Source organism: Anguilla rostrata, chromosome 1 (genome assembly GCF_018555375.3).
Source record: "Anguilla rostrata isolate EN2019 chromosome 1, ASM1855537v3, whole genome shotgun sequence".
NCBI lineage: Eukaryota > Metazoa > Chordata > Actinopteri > Anguilliformes > Anguillidae > Anguilla > Anguilla rostrata.
In genome coordinates this window covers 68,933,293-68,952,380 of record NC_057933.1, presented here as the reverse complement: position 1 = coordinate 68,952,380, position 19,088 = coordinate 68,933,293, and the positions used below count along the sequence as shown (strand labels likewise).

Genomic DNA, 19,088 nt, shown 5'->3' with positions numbered 1-19,088 from the left:
CACATTCACGATTTAACAAATCACCTATCCCAAGCAAGAACCAAAATATTATCTTGCATTCATAAAGATTACATCCATAACAAGTCATAAGAAGACAAAGCTAAAATCATAAAAAAATATCTTAACCTGAACTAATACTGAAGTTAGGAGTGTTTGGGGAGGATGTAGTCTGAAGAGTTTGGTCTCTTGATGGACAACGGTTCTGCTGTCTGGATCATGAGTTCATTCCATCACTCAGGGGGCCAGTACAGACAGGCATTGTGTCTGGTAGGAGTGACTTCTGGCCTGGGGAGGACACAGCCAGTCGCTCTGAGATTGTGGAGATCTGGCTCGGGTATAGGGTTTAAAAATTGACTGGAGGTGTGGGTGAAGCTGTTCCGTTCTCTGCCCCCTTGGCTAGTAATTTAATATTTTAAACTTGATGAGAGCAGCCACTGGCAGTGAATGAAGTCACATGAGGAGGAAGCAGTGTGACATGAAGATTGCTGGCAAGTCATGTGGCTGCCTTGTCTATTAACTGCAAGGGTTTCATGGCACAAGCAGAAGACTGACAAGAAAGCAATTGCAATAGTACCAGGACTTGAACTGAGAGCTGCGTAGACCAGGTGGTAAGCGAGGGGCACATTGTCTGACTGTTGTATAGAGCCTGCACACCTGACTCTTTGCTGTTATATGGAAGGAGAAGGAAATCTGATTAACTAGGTTTAATAGTATATACCCTTAACAGAATAGTGCCCTCTTCTAACATCAAGACTGAGGGAGAGGTCTTTCAATGTTATGGACTTGGTGGGAATGAAAGCATTTCAGTTTTGGGCCCGGTTGAACTTTAGTAGACGATCGTCTAGCATGAGACCTCATTCCTGCTCAGTAAGACCTGTGCGTCAGACAGAGGCAAGAAGAGGAAATGAGAACCCATTGGAGGACATGACAGACCCAAGAGACTGGATATAAAGGGAACAACATGAGGGGACAGTTGCATTGGTATGAGGTCACTCACCATCACAGGAAACCATAAATGACTGTCTAGAAAATTAGGGCTGAGTCCACTTGGGCCTAAGATCCAAAGTGTAATTAGAATGGAGAGGAGGAGCTTGGAGTCTCAGTGTTTTTTTGTTTTTTTAAACAAATGTAACGCCTACTAATCTCACAACTTCAAACCTGGCATCGTTTGACCCTGTTAATGGGAAAGTTGCTAGATTTCCCCTAAACTCTTCCAAAATTCCTGCAAGCGGAGTAATGCTAATGCGAAGCTGATCTGGCCTCAGTGCATTTGCCATCTGCAGCTGTCTTTTCAGTGTACTCAGGTTTCGTTTTCGGTTTGCAAAGTTGACTACAGGAGAGAAACGTTTCTTCATGCACATGCACCCTTTGTGAATAAATAAGAGGTGTAAGCCACCAATATTATTCTCACTTTGTTTTAGAGGAAAATGTTACAGAGAAACAAGAAATATGAGGCAAAGTTAATATAAAACATTTAAAAGTTACTCCATAGCATATAACATTCAGTATTGGTATAAATTGAACCCACTGCATGAAACCTTTTATATTTTGGTTTTGACTCATGACCATTATTTTAATATGTGGTGATAAAGAGCAAGAAATATCTAAATGAATTTAATTTTCCATTAGAATGTTAGGGAAATTGGGATTGTACATGCAACATGAATTGACGGAGTTGTGGCATATTCCCAACTTGGAGAAATGATCTGAAAGCAGGGTTAGTTTGGCTTAACTAAGTTTGTACTTGTTCATTCTGGAAAAAAGTGGTATGTATGCCATTTCTAGAATATCTATGCATATGTCCTATATACCATAGTACCATATGCCAATTTAATAATTATATGCATGCCTTATAAGCTGAATGATGTTATAAACTTGCTATGATCCTTTACAAGCTGCTCCTGCCTACGCGCTGAGGTTGCTGATATTGTTCAACTATGTTTCCCTTTATGAATTAGCCTGTATCGCTAACTTTGCTGCTTGGTTATCATTAACTATTAGCCTACTTCATTCATTTCTGGCTTTGCGTTAGTTGAGCGTTGGAGAAAATGTTACCTGATCAAATGGGCAATGCAGAGAGGAGAACTACCATCAGTCCAGTCTGTTCATTTAATGGATTGAAGCCACTAATGTTTGCGCTTGGCTTTAAAGGGGGTTGCTCGATGGTATTCAATAAAAATTCATGGCTGACATCCCAACCTGGATGGCTAGGCATCACCTGAAGCTCAACCTTGAAAAGAACGAACAACTCAACTTCATCCCAAATGGGTCCTTGCACTACAAGAGCTTGCCATCACTGCCAATGGTACTACAGTGGCTCCCTCCCACAAAGAGCCTGGGGGAGGCCCTGGATCACCGGCTGGACTACAACGACCAAATAACTGCAATCACAGGCCTACAGGTTCCTCCTGTTCAATTTCAGGAGGATTCGACCATACCTGACCACTTTCTCCACCCAGCTACTCATCCACACCATGGTAATTTCATGTCTAGATCACTGCAACTCGCAAACCTATGAGCTTATGCCATATAGTCACTACAACCAGAATGTGACTGCCTGAATTCTCTACATTCAAAAGTTATTCCACGTCACTCCCCCGCTGAGGTCACTCTGCCTGGTCGCCGCCAGGGTCAGGTTCAAAGTCCTTGCTCTGCCCTACACTGGAGCCAATAGGACAGCCCCTTCCTACATACAGGACATAATTCAGCACCACACACCAGCCCAACCACTCTGCTCTGCTCCAGCGGGGTGACTTGCACTTCCTGTCCTCCATGGGAATGGTTTTCACTTGTCTCGAATGCAGAGCTTCTCCATCCTACCTCCCCAGTGGTGGAACCACTCAGACTCTACCTTGACTAACTACCACTATACTCCTCTGCAGGGAGTCGAGTATAACTTTTGTGTAACACTTGTATCGAGCTCTTCTACACTTTCATGTCGCACTCTTTCATCATATCTCCACTAGCTAATCATGCCTCACTTCTAGCTTAAGACTCAGCCATAACTTTATTGACTTAGCCAGTGCTTTACTGTGTGAACTAGACTTTATACTCATGGCTATGGATAGCTGCTTCTTTATAAGAATTGTACTTATCTGACCTGTGTTTGTATTTGTTTCAGTGACAAATTGGCAAGTACATTGGTTTGGATAAAAGTGTCTGCCAAATTAAATGTAATGGAATTATGAAACCACAGGTGGTGTGGCAGAGGAATTGTGATATTGCACAGCAGCTGTGTAGTAAATATATCAATAAATATAATTCCACACCATGTCAGTACAAGCATGTCTTTGCTTAAGGTCAGTACAATTCTCATTTTATACATCTAGAACACAGAAAAACATGAATATTTTCAATAAGATTGCATTAGGCCACATCAAGCTGGTCAGTCAATTAATACATTTCTTGTGTTTCAGAAGTTCAAATCTTCTGGAAAAGAAAAACAAAATTCCCTTCTGTAAATCAGTTTGTTTAGTCAAACATCCAATTAATAACAAAAGACTGAACTATATGTGGGTATAAAACAGGGAGGCACTCAGCTGGAGTTCTGAAAAACTAAAAACTGAGTTCTAACCACGATGCCACTGATTTACAATTTAATTTTTAAATGTTTCCAGGATGGAAGATTGATGGTGATGTTTTTTATTGCTATTGTGGCCTCTGGCTTGCTTTGTGGGGGTTTAGGCGAGGGTATACAAACTGTGAAAAATTCTTTGGAAAATGCACACTATAACTAAAATTAGATTGGCTGATTGAGCACCCCCATGGCACTTGAATAACAGTGGGTGTAAGGGGATCACCTGAAAACTTTACCTGAAAGCAGAACACACACTGCCATTTCACCAGTTTATTACAAGCTTCTCCTTGGCAGAATTATAGATACATAATTAAGTGCTAACAAATAGAGGTAAATTGAGGGGTTAAAACATAAAGAGCATTTCCAAGAACGGACCCACGAGTAACCTTCATGTTAAAATTAAAACTGAACAACATGAGTATGTGACTAAGCCACACTAATCTTTCCACAGTATCATGGTGGAACGCTGACAGGAACGTGTCATTTTCATGAGGGATAATTTGGTTCCTCAATTTTGTAATTTTGCTGCAATCATTTCTGGGTATCCGCAGCTTCCCCAAAACAACCAATCAGAGCCCACTGACAAACTATGGATCTGTGGCAGAGCCGACTCGAGCCAATACACGACGTAGGCAGCTGCTTAGGGCCCATGATTGCCAGATATATAATTAACATATATATCATTTATAATTTTGGGTTGGGGGGCCTGTTTAGGGTCCCTCGAAGGCTAGGGCCATTACTGTCTCTGGTGCTTGTTTCTAGCCGAACTTGAGCCACATTCATCCAGCAGATCTATCGTTCAAAGCATCTCTAAACCCTCAGAATCTCCAGGAACAGCAGTGGACACCAGTGCTGTATTATCAGGTCTATTTTGAGAGTAATTGGGAGTAATGTGACTGTCGCAAAGTGCAGATTTTAAGGATGGGGTATAAACTCAACCCTCCTGCCCTGCTCTGGAGCCATAGTTCTACTATTAACACAGCCATTACTCGCAAAGTAAAACAAGAATGTGGTTGATTTAAAAATGAACAATCTCCAGACAATGGAGAAGCTCCAAACCCCGTGTGACTCTGGTGCTCAAGCACCAGAGCTGGATATAGTAGCTTAATACATGACAATGCTAAAGGGGTAAAATAATTGACCCTGTCTAAAAACACAATAATTGCATGTTCAGATAATGTAATGCATGATCTGATGTTATTAAATTCCAAATAACACATCTCTTACTGATAGCGCCATATTCGTATTTAACGTAATTTTACAATGAGCTGTATTTCTTCAGTACCTGATTATTTGCTCAAGAAAGGAGCCAGACACTCACATTCACAGAAGCATACCCTCATACACAGTAAAACACATCTTATCACTATCAAATATAATCAGCAAGATTATCATTCCCAAAATTGCTTAAAACATTTTCTGCAAATTCAATACATTTTTTCTGCAATCAATCAAAGCCTTCAAATACCTGAATAATTACTTCACAAAATATTTAACCCTATAAAATTATCTTTCAATAAAAATAATTTCAATATCAGTTCTCATCCTACTATGTATTATAAATGCAACTATTTTCATTTTTCTGAATTACAAAAATATAATTACACAGCAGGTAGACACATTGATTGGATCACCTTTTTACCACTTAATGTGCATGTGCTTGCATATGTATGTGTTTGTGCATGTGCGTGTCTGTGTGTATGTGTGTGTAAATTGTCATTTATATATGTCAATGTTTAGCAACAGCAGATTTACATCAGATATCAAATAACCTTCCACATGGCAAGTGTACTGACAGCAACAAAAAAATCAATGCGTCTTCAAGTAAAATGTCAAAATCTGAGTAACACTGTCAGTAGAAGTACATGTGACTGGGGGGATCCATGATGCAGTTCAGTGTGTGGCCAGAGGGGGCATGTCTGAGTCTGAGCCAAACAGCTCTTTATATAGGGGAGGGAAGAGGGAGTGCACAGTGAGAGGATAGAGCTGCCGGAACCAGCGTAGTTTCTCAATGTGTAGACTGCACAGGGATTTCAACATCGCCACCTTCTGGTAGAGCTGGGGAACAAGAAAAACATTTAAGCATTTAAAGGTGCCATCAGGACAAACACGATACTCATTTTATTTAATTTCATCACTACAATTATTTTCATTTTACTTTCACAGTTTGACATCCTCTGAAAGTAATTAAGGGACACATACTGATAAGGGTTTTAACAGCACAGATACATCTTTTTACAGCAACACAGCCAACAAACAAAAATAATAAGTAAATGGGATTTTCTTCATAATATCAACATGAAATAAAGTTTTTAGATATAAAATTATTTAGATAATTGTATCAAAAATAAAACAAGTTTTAATTTTGATATAATCTGCTTTGTATTAATATGAGTTATTTTTTTTGAGATCACTGTAAATACATTAATGAGGTACACCTATGTTGATTTTGAATCCACCTGTGTTCAATTACATGATTTCAGAATAAATATCACAGACTGTGATGTCTCACAACTGAAACAACAGATCAGAGCAGTCACACTTACATGAGGACAAATGACTTGCGACTTTGAGATGAAATTGTTAAGAGGCAAATAGTTGAAGAAAGTTGTTTAAAAAGTTGGCAAAGCCTTTTAAAAAACCTCGAATCATTAGTGCATGTAAACAATATAAACGCCAACCAAACCACGTAACGAGCAACTGGGAAAAAGGCAGTGTCAGAGAGTGACAAAAGCTGCTAACACTGAAGATAGAAAACCACTAGCACAAATATCACAATGTAATTATTGCCAAAGGCCCATCTACAAAGTATTGACTCTGTGGGGTCAATACTTTTATGAATGAGAAATGTAAACCTTTTATTTAAAAAAACAAAAAAAACAGCTCACCTTGTGCAGTAGAGCCTCCTGGTTATCTCTGCGCAGAGTGTGGTTGAAAGCCAGCTCCACCTCTTTCCTCGCTCTCTCAACTCTACCCCTCTCCTCCAGGCATGGGCGATCTACACACACACACACACACACACACACACACATACGATACAGTAGTTCTGCATTTACATATTTCCATTAATACAATAAGCAAGCGTCAGGAGCTTCACAATCCATTCTTTACACTGAATGGTTGTAAGTCTGTTAGATGTGTGTGGCACACAACGACTGCAAAGCTTCAATGTGCAGGATATAGGCTGCTTCTTAAGTAAAAGAAATTGAGCAACTGTAGGAGTTCTAGTGCTGCAAGAGTTCTGTGCAAAGTCAGAAAAAAACATGACAGTTTTTCTGCTCCCTTTTTTGGCCTAGTGCAGTGGTGTGGATGGAGCCTCCTTGTATTGTTGGTGTAGTTCCTACCTTCATTGATGAGCACCAGGGCACTGAAGAGCGCCACCTGCTGTTCAGTCAGCCGCAGAGCACACAGGCTGTGTGCAAGGTCAAACACTGAAGTTATCAGGTCATTGCAGGCTGGGAGAGAGAGTTTAGGGGGGTATCAGTCAATATTGAAAAAGTGTTCAACTGTCAGGTGGTGTGTGTGTATTCGTTCATCAGTAGATGGTCAGCTTTTTAATTAATCCAACATCTCCCCTGTAACTGGTTTGGTGCTTTTGTGTGTCAGTCAGCCGTGTTTGTGTGTGGGTGTGTCATGTTCATGCCAGCCAGCTGTGAGGCTTTCATTTCTCACCCAGGGACTTGAAAAGCTCTTTGCCGGCAAACTTCCCGTCAAAGAAGACTGTACTGTTCTCTGTATTAAACATTCTGCTCATCCTCACCAGAACCACCTCCATTGAGCCTGACAGAAACAGAAACACATGTAGAGCTAAGCCTCGCTTTAGTCATAAAGACAGGGTTGGCATAGCAACCCTCACCGCCCGCCCACCCCATCCTTGGTGCTCCATCCTGGCCTCACCGGACTTGAGCAGGACGATTTGGTCGTTCTGACACAGCTGGCGGAACCCTGGGATGTGCTTGGCGAACTCCACCACGTACTGCACGGCGTCCGTCAGCCTGAGCGCGCAGTGCTGCCACATCTCATCCACCGACTGCAGAGGGGGGAGAGGGGAGGAGGAGGAGGAGGAGGAGCTTCACTCAGGAGGCTACGTGCCCCTGTTCCGCTGGGCTCTGCACAACATCTGCACAACATCTGCACAACAAAATTCACACCTGCCCCTACTGAGAATGTGCTTTATCATTCCATCATCTGTTCCGCGTACAACAGCGCTGGAATGGTCTTCCCCGTTCCTACTGCTATTGCTGACAATGACGCCCATTGCCCTTCGGGAGCTGAACTGTGAGGGAAATAACTGAAATATAAATGGCAATAACTGCATCGGGTGCCTTTGTGATTTGCTTTTGTGCTTAAGCTGTATCACAGGACTGTTCTATGTGCTTCCTGCTTCCTCTGCCGTGTGACCTATGACCTCAGGGAGGTGCACGCTGAGGGGTGGCGGAGCTGCACTCTGGTCTGTCTGGCGTGCTGGTGTACGGTACCTTGCTCTGGTAGGCGTGGATCTCCTCTCTGCTGAAGACCTTCCACCTCAGGGCCTGCAGCTCCTCCACCCGGTACTGGCTGGTCTCCCGGTGAGAGCGCACGATGCTGGCACACACCTCCTCTGCACAGCCACACGAAACCGACAGAAAATCGACACGGCCTTACAGTCACGAGAATACTAACGCCAAGTGCCCTCTGTGTGGGATAACGCAGGGTCTGCGTGTAAGCAGTACTAAACAACAACACGGCACAATCAGCACACACCACAGGGGACACAACCAGGCAACACAGTTGCACATCATCTGAAGGAAGCCGATGGTACTCCCACTCACCAGAGAAAAAGAATAATTGAGTAGTTTTTTTTTAAGGTAATACATACTACCATCAATGATGCTGCATCTCACTAACTAAAAATAGAATTACATTATCACAATGACATTCCCACAAGGTGAGTCAGCGTTCAGTGAACATTTGTCCTTAACTTTGACTCAAGATTTAATATGTTCAGATGTTCTTTTATTTTCTAAAGCAATCATGAAATAAATTAGCCACACGGTGTGGAAAAAAAGAACTGTTTAATTTATTGCGTGAATCCTGGTCACAGCCTCCTCTGGCTTGTGCTCTCACCTATGTGCAGCAGCGACGACGTGGGGTAGGGGCAGAAGATGTCCTCATAATTCACCCCAATGTCCCCTCTGGACATTCCCAGCCCAGGCTGATCAGGGGACCGCTGCTGAGAATCAAACACTTTAAACCTCTGTCCTGTGGATGGGGTGACGAAGGGAGAGAGGGTGGACAGGGAGGGCAGGAAGAGGCAGTGGGACAGAGGAAAAAGGGATGGAGAGGCAATAGAGGGAGGGTGGAGAGGGAGGTAAATGAGAGATTTATACATGCTGATAATTTGGGCATTGTGTGGAGAGAAGAACCAGCGCACACACCTCTCCCCTCTCCCTGGCCACCGCAGTCCCCCCGGCTCTGTGAGCTGGGCACCGGTAACATGAGCGAGTGCCTGTAGGCCGAGGCCAGAGCCGGGGACTTTCCTTGGGAGCAGCCCAAGTAGACGTGCATGTCAGGAGGGCAGGAGGGAAGCTCTGGTTCCATGTGGAAGGGGTAGGCTGGAGCGGCAGGCTGGTCCAGGTGCGGCGAGCGGTCACGGGGCTCCTTGCTGTGGTACGGCAGAGCGGGCGGGGCCTCGTCAGGGCTGGCCTGGAGCTGCTGCTGCTGCTGCCGGTGCCTCTCCACCTCAGCAAAGAGAGAGTCCCGCTGCCGCTTCGACATGCGACCAAACTTCACAGCTGCAGCAGAGTTAAGAGTATCAAGGAAAAGATTAGCCGTGCAATCTTTTCCTTGATCATCTTTCTGTCTTCTCAAGCAAAATGCCACATCGATGGAAATAATAATTAAATGGGCTGCTATTAATAAACAGCTGAAGTATAACAGCAATGACAGCAACCATGAAAGCAATGATAGCCACTGATACTGAGAACATTGTGACGTCACAGTCGCCTGCTCACTCACTCCCCTCCTTCCCCCTCCCCACGCACACTCTAATTACAGCCCCATCTCCTGTGTCCCTCGTGCCCAATGACACTATCTCTCCCTGTTAGCGTTTGAGAGTGTCTTTCCGCACGCTCAGCCGCGAGACGCGAGCCTCACCGTCTCGACTCATGCCCTGGGCCACGCACTTCTGCAGCCGGCAGCTCTGGCAGCGGTTGCGGCTCGTGCGGTCGATGGGGCAGTTGCTCTGGCGCGAGCAGGAGTACGACACGCTGGACTGCTGACTCCTCCGGAAGAAGCCCTGAAAGACAGAAATCAAAAGCGGGGGAGAAAGCGAGAGGGAGAGAGAGGGAGGCAGGGATGGAGAGAGAAGTGGTTTACAAATGAGGAAAGGCAGCAAGCAGCAGTGGGAGAAACCACTACTGTGCTACCAGTAAGACACGTTAGGTTAGGGTGTTCAATTTGTAGAGTAGGATATAAGCTGGAGTCCTGAGTGAGGCAGTGTTCTTAGGGCTCTCAAGCAAGAGAGACTCCCTTATTTCTTCAGCAAATATTCAGACGTGTTAACAAATAATGAGTAGATTCATGATGAGGACGAGCATTTTCTTTTTGCCAAGATGATAAATGTTGTGATGTTATGAACATTAATGAGGTGGTTGTTAAGGCTGTAGTAAGGAGTAGTTGACCCACCTTGCAGCCCTCACAGGTGATGACTCCATAATGTACTCCTGATGACTTGTCACCACAGATCTTGCAGGGAATCACCTCAATCTGAGCTGCACAGACGAACATAAACAACACCATAACACAATTACAAAGAACCCCAGATGGAAAGCAAAGCTGCTGTTGAATATATTGCCCAGCAGGGGGTAGTGGTGAGTGTATTTTCTGTAGCAGCAGTCGATTGCAATCTCCCAAGTGTCCCTTTGTCTCTCCAATAAATACACAGAAACATGAACTGACATCATAACAGCACAAAGGGAAAGGTAGGCTATTGAAAAGAACAACATTCGCAGTCCATGCTTCCACAAAGTGACCAGGGAATATTTACTGAAATACCCACACACATGCATGTATATATGCGCGCACACAGGCATACACAAATGTTGCGTAATGAAATTAATCCTGTGCAGCCACAGAGAGTAATCCCACTCTAATTGAGAGAGCGGGAGATGGAGAGAGAGAGAGAGAGAGAGAGAGAGAGAGATCAGGGTGGGGAGTAGGAGGAAAGGGACAGTTAGGGGAGTTAGCAAGGAGGGAAGGCTGGGGAATGGTAATGAGTATAATGAGGACATAAAGAACATTAGTAAAACAGACATGTAGAGCACAAACACCTTAAAAAAAAGAAATGGCCTATGGGTGCAGGTGTTCCATGTGTGTGTGTGTGTGTGTGTGTGTGTTCTACCATGTATATTTCAGTAAATCTAGCCTGTTGACTTCTTGGAAGCCTGGTCTGTGAATGTGGTCATGTGGTCAAATGCAAGTGGCCTATCACAAACCAAGCAACTGACAACTGCCACACACACAAATGCGCTAAACAATTTTTTCAGCAGAATTTTATTTTTTGCAAGGAAACCCACTTTTTAATAACCACCGTAGCGACACTGAAAAAGTGACTTGTGCGTCAATGCCATTTCTGCACATGCACAAACCAGTATTTGATGAATAATAACAAGGATCAAGCCAGGATAAATGAGTAATGTTTTCAAGGGACTCAAGTCCCTGTTATGTCATTTTATCTGTAGGGTGGATTACGAAAGTGTGCCCCTTATCAGACCCCCAAAAGAAAACAGACTGTGTTTACTGTGTTGAAAGGGAGTCTGCAGGGGTACATCTTACTGGATCAGCATTAAGTGAACCTTAGTTTATCCACAATACAGTGTAATCATGGTATGCTTACAGAGACAGTGCAAGCAGGATCACTGATGTACTGTTCAGTTATAATTGTGTCAGCACGGCCTCCTGCGCATCATATGCGTATAGCCATTCAACTACGCACGCACTTTTGCACCATTGCATATTTCCATTATTGAACGCACTGCACTGACCTGCCATTTCTGTTTGACTGTTTTTAACACCAAGCAGTTTTAAGGTCCTAAGATATACATAGAACTCTGCACGCCATAGTCACTCACCTATACACTAGTGTTAGAGCAAGATACACAATTATATCTATGCAGGCTACACAAGCTAGAGGCATGTCTGCATCTACCAAGACAGACAGTGATCTGTATAGAGCCACACTACTGGTGGAAAGCAGTCTCCTCCTTCTATGAGTAAATGTTAGCACAGTGGAAAGGGTAGAATTTTGGAGTCCGGTAATCAAGATACCATTTACTGAATCCCATTCCAGTAGCACTGGGTAAGACTACACGCGTTCCTTCACCACTCAGATACTTCCACTGTTTGGTGTATCTGAGGAGTTTCCTACAATCTGATCAGAAAATAAATGCTTTTAATAAATGCTTTTATCCCAATATCCAAAATCATCAGTCAAACTGTTCATCCATCCATGAAATTTGATTTAGTATTTCCAAATTAATATAACAGTGCACACCAGACAACATTATGCCAAAGATGATGAGATCACAGGGCAGTTACTTCTTTAACAGTGAGAAGTGATTAGATTTAGTTTCACACTGGAGAAAATTAAGGTCAACATGAAACAACATGAAATCTTGATGAGTGATAACACTGAATACTCAACTGAATGAATTTCTGTAATCATCATATTTATTCTGTTCTTTTATAACTACTTTTACTGGCAGTTTTGTCTTATCTTCAGCAATTTCAGGATGTAAGTTCCTATTTTAATTGTTTTCTGTTTATCCACACACACACACATATATATATGTATATATATAGAGAGAGCGAGAGAGAGTGTGTTTTTAAAGAACAGAATAGTGTACAGGACTGTTGCCAAGATAAAACATAACATTGAAAAAGCCAAAAGATATCAGAAAAGGGAGAGGGTGGAATATTTAAGGCTGGAGAGAGGCGGAGGCTTCGTAGGTGTCAACCTCAGGGTCTTTTTAAGTGGTTTACTGACTACTCTTTCGGTCTGACTATCCCTCTTTCAAGCTCTCTATCTCACTCTTTCCCACTCCTTTTCTCACTCACAAAAGACAGGGCTGCCAGTAATACCGTCTTTCATCTCTTCTTCAGTTGCCAGGAATCCCCATCCCCCCCTTCTCTCCCCCCAGTTGTTCTCTCCGCCGTTCTGTTGTTCTCTCTCTCTCTCTCGTTCTTTCTCCCGCTCAACCTATCTGTAAACCATTACAAAAAATGAACAGGAACCTACAAAATAGAACACAATACAAAATAATACAGTATTATCCCCCAGTGGTTACAAGAACGTAGATATGTCTGATATGTACGACATAATCTAAAACAGGTTTATTATGTCTGACAAACCTGTTTTAGCTGCTATGAAGCCTGTAGGCCAATTACTTATCAGCTGTTAAGACATAATCAAACTACTCATAATTCAGTGGAGGTACTGTACCATCTAGGCATTCCTAGATCACACCCATAAAGGTGCTCACTGATGTGCTCACTCATGTGAGGTGTGCCCACGGTCAGCGGTACGCGTAGGTTTTGTGTGAAGACATCTTCGAGGGATAGCCAGGAAGTGGCAGAGAATTTTAAATGAGTTATTGGTAAGAGGGAAGTGGAAACCACATATTGAACCGAACATAACGGTTTCGCTTTGCAAGTCCGCTCGTTTTACATTACTTTGCATTACTTGTGCAATCACAAAAATATATATTGTGCAAACGGGAACACTGACGGCCTTGAGTCTGCACTACATTAACACACATATGAAGTGTACCTCGAATATGATGTTGACGTATTTGATATTATGTTGTATATCATTTTAGTTTCCCATTGAAGAAATGATAAAGGCATAGCTGCATAAAACTGCAATCACCTTTCACACAGCAATCCAAACTGACCTCGATGACTGAATAAAACAGGAAGGTTATGAGGAAAAGCTAATCCATGGCCATGTGTTTGTCCAGAAACAAGATATTTCAACTCTCGCTAGCCAAGTAAAGACAGACGTTGAAGGAAATTAATAAAAATATGGCCCCTGGTGGCCATAGGCCTGCAGGCCGACACAATGGCAGGTCTTTATACTCCACTGAGGCGGTAAGCTGCATGAACTTCTCAGCTGCTTTCTTCCCGATCCTTCCTTTTTGTGTCATCTTGTCATTTTTGGAATATTTTCGATTTATATATTTCTCAATGTACCTTATTTATCCAGAAGGGCGCACACCGAAGTGGCTGTTAGCCAGGTCAAAGGCTTTTTCTGTGTGTCTCGTTCATTCACTACCTTACACTCCCACCACTCCTGGACCACGACTGGCTGGCCGTCTTTCCAAATGACCTGTTTGGGATGACTGAGTATAATGCATCGCACAGGTCAATGCTGATTATTCTGGCGTGGATAATTATTCCAATTTTCCAAACAGGCCACCAGCTTGCTCTACCAGCTTAACCAGCTTGGTCCAGCTTGAGGCCAGCTTTGATCAGCTTTGATCAGCTTTTTCCAGCTGTAGACCAGCTATGACCAGCCACAGACCAGCTATGACCAGCCACAGACCAGCTATGACCAGCCACAGACCAGCTATGACCAGCCACAGACCAGCTATGACCAGCTAGAAGCGTCAAAAACACAGTTTAAACGATGTTAAACCAGCTTAGATTCCCAGCTGCGTTCAGCTGGAATTTTCAGCAGGGTTATTTTTTTGTCTGTCACAGCATACTCCCGCTACTTGTTATATAATTTTTCACAGAACAGTTTTCCATTCTCAAGGATAGCTTGAGTACTCACTACTTTTTCTGCATTGTTTTTTGTGCTATGGCATAATCTTCCCAGGCAGGGAGTGACATTAATTTTTTGCCTCAACAGCCACTGAGGCAAGTGGTTTCCCAAAGTCAGTAGCCACTCAGCATTTTCACCAGCCAAAATCCCCCCTCCCCCCAAAAAAGTAAAAAATATAGCCTAGGTAATTGTATCTGCATGCATTTGTTTGGACATAACATTTTATTTGTACAGAACGATTACAGCTATCCAACCTGAGGAAACAGTCTGTGTGTGTGTGTGTGAGTAGAAAAATCTGTCTAAAAAATCTAAAAAGCTATCTTTAACAAAACATGCACTTCTAAGATCGTTTAAATTTCAAAATCTGTACACTGCAGATCTTTGCCACAAATATGAGAGTTGTAGTATCATGAAGTATCACCACGAATTGACTTAACTAGTTCAGATGCCTTTTGGAAACTACAGTAATTGATGCTATCGAAACATCACCCGCCAAAGTGGCTAGTAAGAATGAACGAGTTGCAAGCCATTTCCAAATTGTACCCGCATAATGTCAAACCCTGCTCCCAAGACTCACTCAATCTGTGGTTATGCAGCAATATGAAGAAAAAAAACGATCCCTAACATGTATACAAACAAATGCAGACTTGATCAAAAAAAGGTATCGGAAATGTTACCCTGTTTGAGACCTTCTCTGTGTTTGTGCTATTTTAGTGTGTCAGTGTGCCAAAGCATGTGTGTCACTGTGCCGATTTATATGCCCCAATTTTATGCACAAGGAAGGAACTCCCAGAAAGCACTTGAGAAAATAGGCCTGCAAGCACAAAGGACGCCTAAGGGTGACACAGGCATGGCGTTTGATGTAACACAGTACAGCTGAAAAAATGTGAAATAACCAGACAGTCTCAACAATTACAATGCAAAGGTTTGCTTTTACAAGAGAGCAAGGGTGTGGTTGTGCCAGCTTGTGGGAACAGTGAAAACCTATGGCCACATATTAGGCATATATGACCAAGCAAGTAGGCATCTCAAGTAGAACAGCACAACATTTTGTCTCTGTGCACTCGGAAACCTGGGAAACTGGGATGCATGTGTTTCTGTGCGAACAAACGCGGGTTTGAGTGAATGCGAGAGTGAATCTGAGTGCCTGACAGTGACTTTGAGTGAACAGTGAAAGGTTGTGGGTCAGGATGGTTTCCTGTTGTTTGTGGGTGAGAATCAGAAGTGAAATACCTGAGAGCTGAGACCACTGAATGTCTCTCTTTCCAGCCCCCTTGTCTCTGTCTCTCTGTCTCTCAGACACACACACACACACACACGTACACACAAAACAGAGACACACACACACAAAACACACACACACACACACACACACGTACACACAAAACAGAGACACACACACACATACACAATCACATACAAAACACACACATACACACACACACACACACAATCACACACAAAACACACACACACACACACGTGCACACACAAAACACACACACACACACACACACGTGCACACACACAAAACACACACACATACACACACTATCACAAACCCACTCACACATTCACAAGACCAATATATGCACACAGGCCAATGCAAACAGAGAAACATACACCCACAGTCACATACAAATATCAAAGCGCTTTGACCTTCATTAGTTTTCTTCAATCAGCAATTTCTAAGGCCTGGAAATACCTCACCTACTACATCAAATAAAAGAGAAAGGGCTACAGAGAGAAGTATTCACATCTCTCCTTTGGCTTCCTTTGGTTTAAGCATTACCATAATACTCTACAAAATCCACCTGAGGTTAATTTGAGGAGAGGGATATTAACTGCAAAAACCGAATGACAAATGAACAAATGAGAACTGTGTTGCATAAGACAAGCTCAATTTCAGTACATGTTGACTGGCATGTTTGTTAAAAGGTACTGAGTCCATGCAGGGGGAAAGCTATAGCCACCTGATGTACCCCCTTGTTCACTGAGAAAGGCTCACTGAGAAAGCTTTTTCTCTAAAATTCAGATGCCACTGCCCTCGGCCCTATATGATCACCATCTATGCCGCTACAATGACACATTCCCTGTAGTGAAAAAACAAGGCTGATAGAGAGGGCAGGAGATTCTCACTGACATGGAGTTTAAACAGAATTTTTGAAGCGAAAGTTGAATCCCGAATCTGCTGATATCGCCCTGCAACAGAAATAGAGTTTGTGACACTCAAGCTTTTTCAAGGTTAACACCCGAGGCCCACACTGACACCACAAACCCCACACAAAGCCAGAGAAAAACACTTACTCACACACTTGTATAGTTACACACTGAGTGCACAGAGGTATCCACATTTAATGTGCAAATAGTATATTTCAGAAACACACACACTCACTCACTCACTCACACACACAAACACACACACACACACACACATACATTAACAGACAGACAGAAAAACAGACACACAATATATTCTCTCTCTTTCACTGAAATTAGATCAGTTGCGGCAGTACCAGCCACATTCTACAGCCAGATTATTTGAATTCAAAAAGGGCACAAACTGTGGACGAGTACTCGCAGGGCACAAAACTGCTGAAAACTGCCGTCTCTCCGCAAACCGCTGCTACATCAAACCAGCCCAGATATCCAAACATCCCCTGCCACCTCAGCTCCAGGCCTCAACCGACACATCCTCTCGCTCGTGACCTTTGGCGCTTTCAAAAACAGTCCCGAGGAAGAGCACAGGGCCACGAGCAGAAAAAGACGGGAGGAACTGGACGATGATTGCTCAGAAAAATAAAATGCACGCGAGGAAGAGGAGGAAGACGTAGGTAGAAGAGGAGGGCGAGAGTGAAAAGGTGGAAAAGGAAGTTCAATTCAGCAGCCTTCTGAATGAAACTCAGCATCGATTGGAACAGACCCAATAACTACCTACTCCGCCTCTCTCTTTCTCCCTCCTCTCGCTAACCGAAACCACAAACTGATAGAGGACAAATATCTCTTCATTTTCCTCTGCCTTGCTGTCTGTGTCTGTGTCCTCTCAAACCACATGCTGATACAGGCAAAAATGAAGCTGTGCGATCACCTCTCCAGCTCGCATTCTTTATCGCTCCACCCCACTCTATCGCTCTTTCTCCCACCAAGACCGCACAATGATAGAGAACAGAAGCAGATATCTTAAGTTTTGACAAAAAAAAAAAGTAACCAGTGGAAAGCTGGTTAGTTCAGTATCTGATAAGAGATGAGGCTGATATGTGCACCTCCCTGCTCTCTTCGTTTAGTTTTGCTCCTGAAAACTGATTAAAATACAAGCAAAAACAGAAAACGGGCTTCACTCCCAAAATTTGTTTGAAACTTTCAGAGTGCTGGACCAAAAAGTGTAAATCAAAAGGGCCGCACTTTGCGTAATCTGATTTAATTTTTTATTTTTGTCAGAACGTCTAGGCACAGACGCGTTTCGCGCCGACAGACGCGTCTGTGCTGAGACGTTCTGACAAAAATAAAAAATAAAATCAGATCGTGCAGAAGTGCGGCCCTTTTTTTCAACTTTATTAAAACACAAGCAAACCGCTGCTGAAGAAATCCATCACAGATATATATGAAAGTCAGCGTTGTACAGGCCCAACTGGGTCTGTGTACCTGGCTTTCCCCAGTATGCTGCATTTTCGCAGTGTCATCTAATCTCCGTTCAAATTACGTCAAGTCTTTGTTGGTTCTTTACAACTACAGTGTAAAGATATGCGCCTGGCCAACATGAACAGTGTACTGTGGGAGCTGTGGCCATGCAAGGAGAACGGCTCGGTTATCGGCAGTTTCAGTTGTAAATATTTACAGTTGAGTTCGGATGTATCTCGTTCGGCAATCTCATACGATGCCAGTTCACTTCACAGAAGTCTTGAGTAAACCCACAGAGGCCGTGGGAGCAGTATGAACAGCTGAATCAGCAGTAACGGCCTCTTTTAACACGTACACCGTATGCCTATCTAAAAACACATCAACACCAATGACTTAAGACCATTTCTGTTGTGTCCCTGATTTGCTTCCTTCACATTCAATCAAAACTCTGCCTTAGTCACATCTCTTATCAGTGCTATGAGGCATTAAACAGCAATCATACTATACTGACTTATGTAATTAATCTGAAAATCATTATATGGTGCCCTTTGCAGACTACCGGATTGTCCCCAAGTTATCCTGGCTCAATATTTCCCAGTAATTTCCAAATATTTACCTAGGAAACCGGCCCTTTTATCAGCTTTACTCAATTACAAAGCCTGTCACAACAATCCAAGCAAGCTTAATGAGAACATGGGGTCAAATTCAGAAGACACACGCAAAGCCTTGCAGAAGAGAGAGAACCTGGATGCGCAAGAGAGATGTATAATGATTTAGCGACGGTGATAAATGCTACCATTATGCAACTCTGAGCCGCAGACAGATTGGTAATCACTATCTCGCTCTGTCTCTCTGTACCTCACTCTCTCACAGTACCTTGCTCTCCTACAGTAAATACCAAATACCAGGCAAACGAGAGATGTTTGTCAGTGGAGGATCCAGTCAAAGAGAAGGACAAATGGAAATGTACAGAACAGAGGAAGACAATGGAAAATTGTTTGTAAAATGAAGTTTCTGGAAATAATTGTTCAAAGGGTTTAGTAAACAAACAAGCTCATGAGACACACACATACAGAACAAGCTGAAAGT

General features: G+C 43.1%; 1 protein-coding gene across 2 annotated transcripts in view; it reads right to left on the bottom strand.

Annotated features, from left to right (window-relative positions):
- Positions 1-3,832: 3,832 nt before the first annotated feature.
- The window catches only part of rorc (RAR-related orphan receptor C), a 32,286-nt gene continuing 17,030 nt past the window's right edge, over positions 3,833-19,088 (bottom strand). For both annotated transcript variants that reach the window (XM_064353514.1, XM_064353522.1), the window contains 10 exons: positions 10,244-10,329; positions 9,713-9,854; positions 8,995-9,351; positions 8,684-8,818; positions 8,056-8,177; positions 7,475-7,607; positions 7,250-7,357; positions 6,922-7,032; positions 6,466-6,575; positions 3,833-5,635 (listed from right to left, as the gene is read on the bottom strand). In XM_064353514.1, the coding sequence (XP_064209584.1) occupies positions 5,471-5,635; positions 6,466-6,575; positions 6,922-7,032; positions 7,250-7,357; positions 7,475-7,607; positions 8,056-8,177; positions 8,684-8,818; positions 8,995-9,351; positions 9,713-9,854; positions 10,244-10,329 (1,469 nt within the window). In that variant the 3' untranslated portion in view covers positions 3,833-5,470. The remainder of the gene's footprint in view (positions 5,636-6,465; positions 6,576-6,921; positions 7,033-7,249; positions 7,358-7,474; positions 7,608-8,055; positions 8,178-8,683; positions 8,819-8,994; positions 9,352-9,712; positions 9,855-10,243; positions 10,330-19,088) is intronic.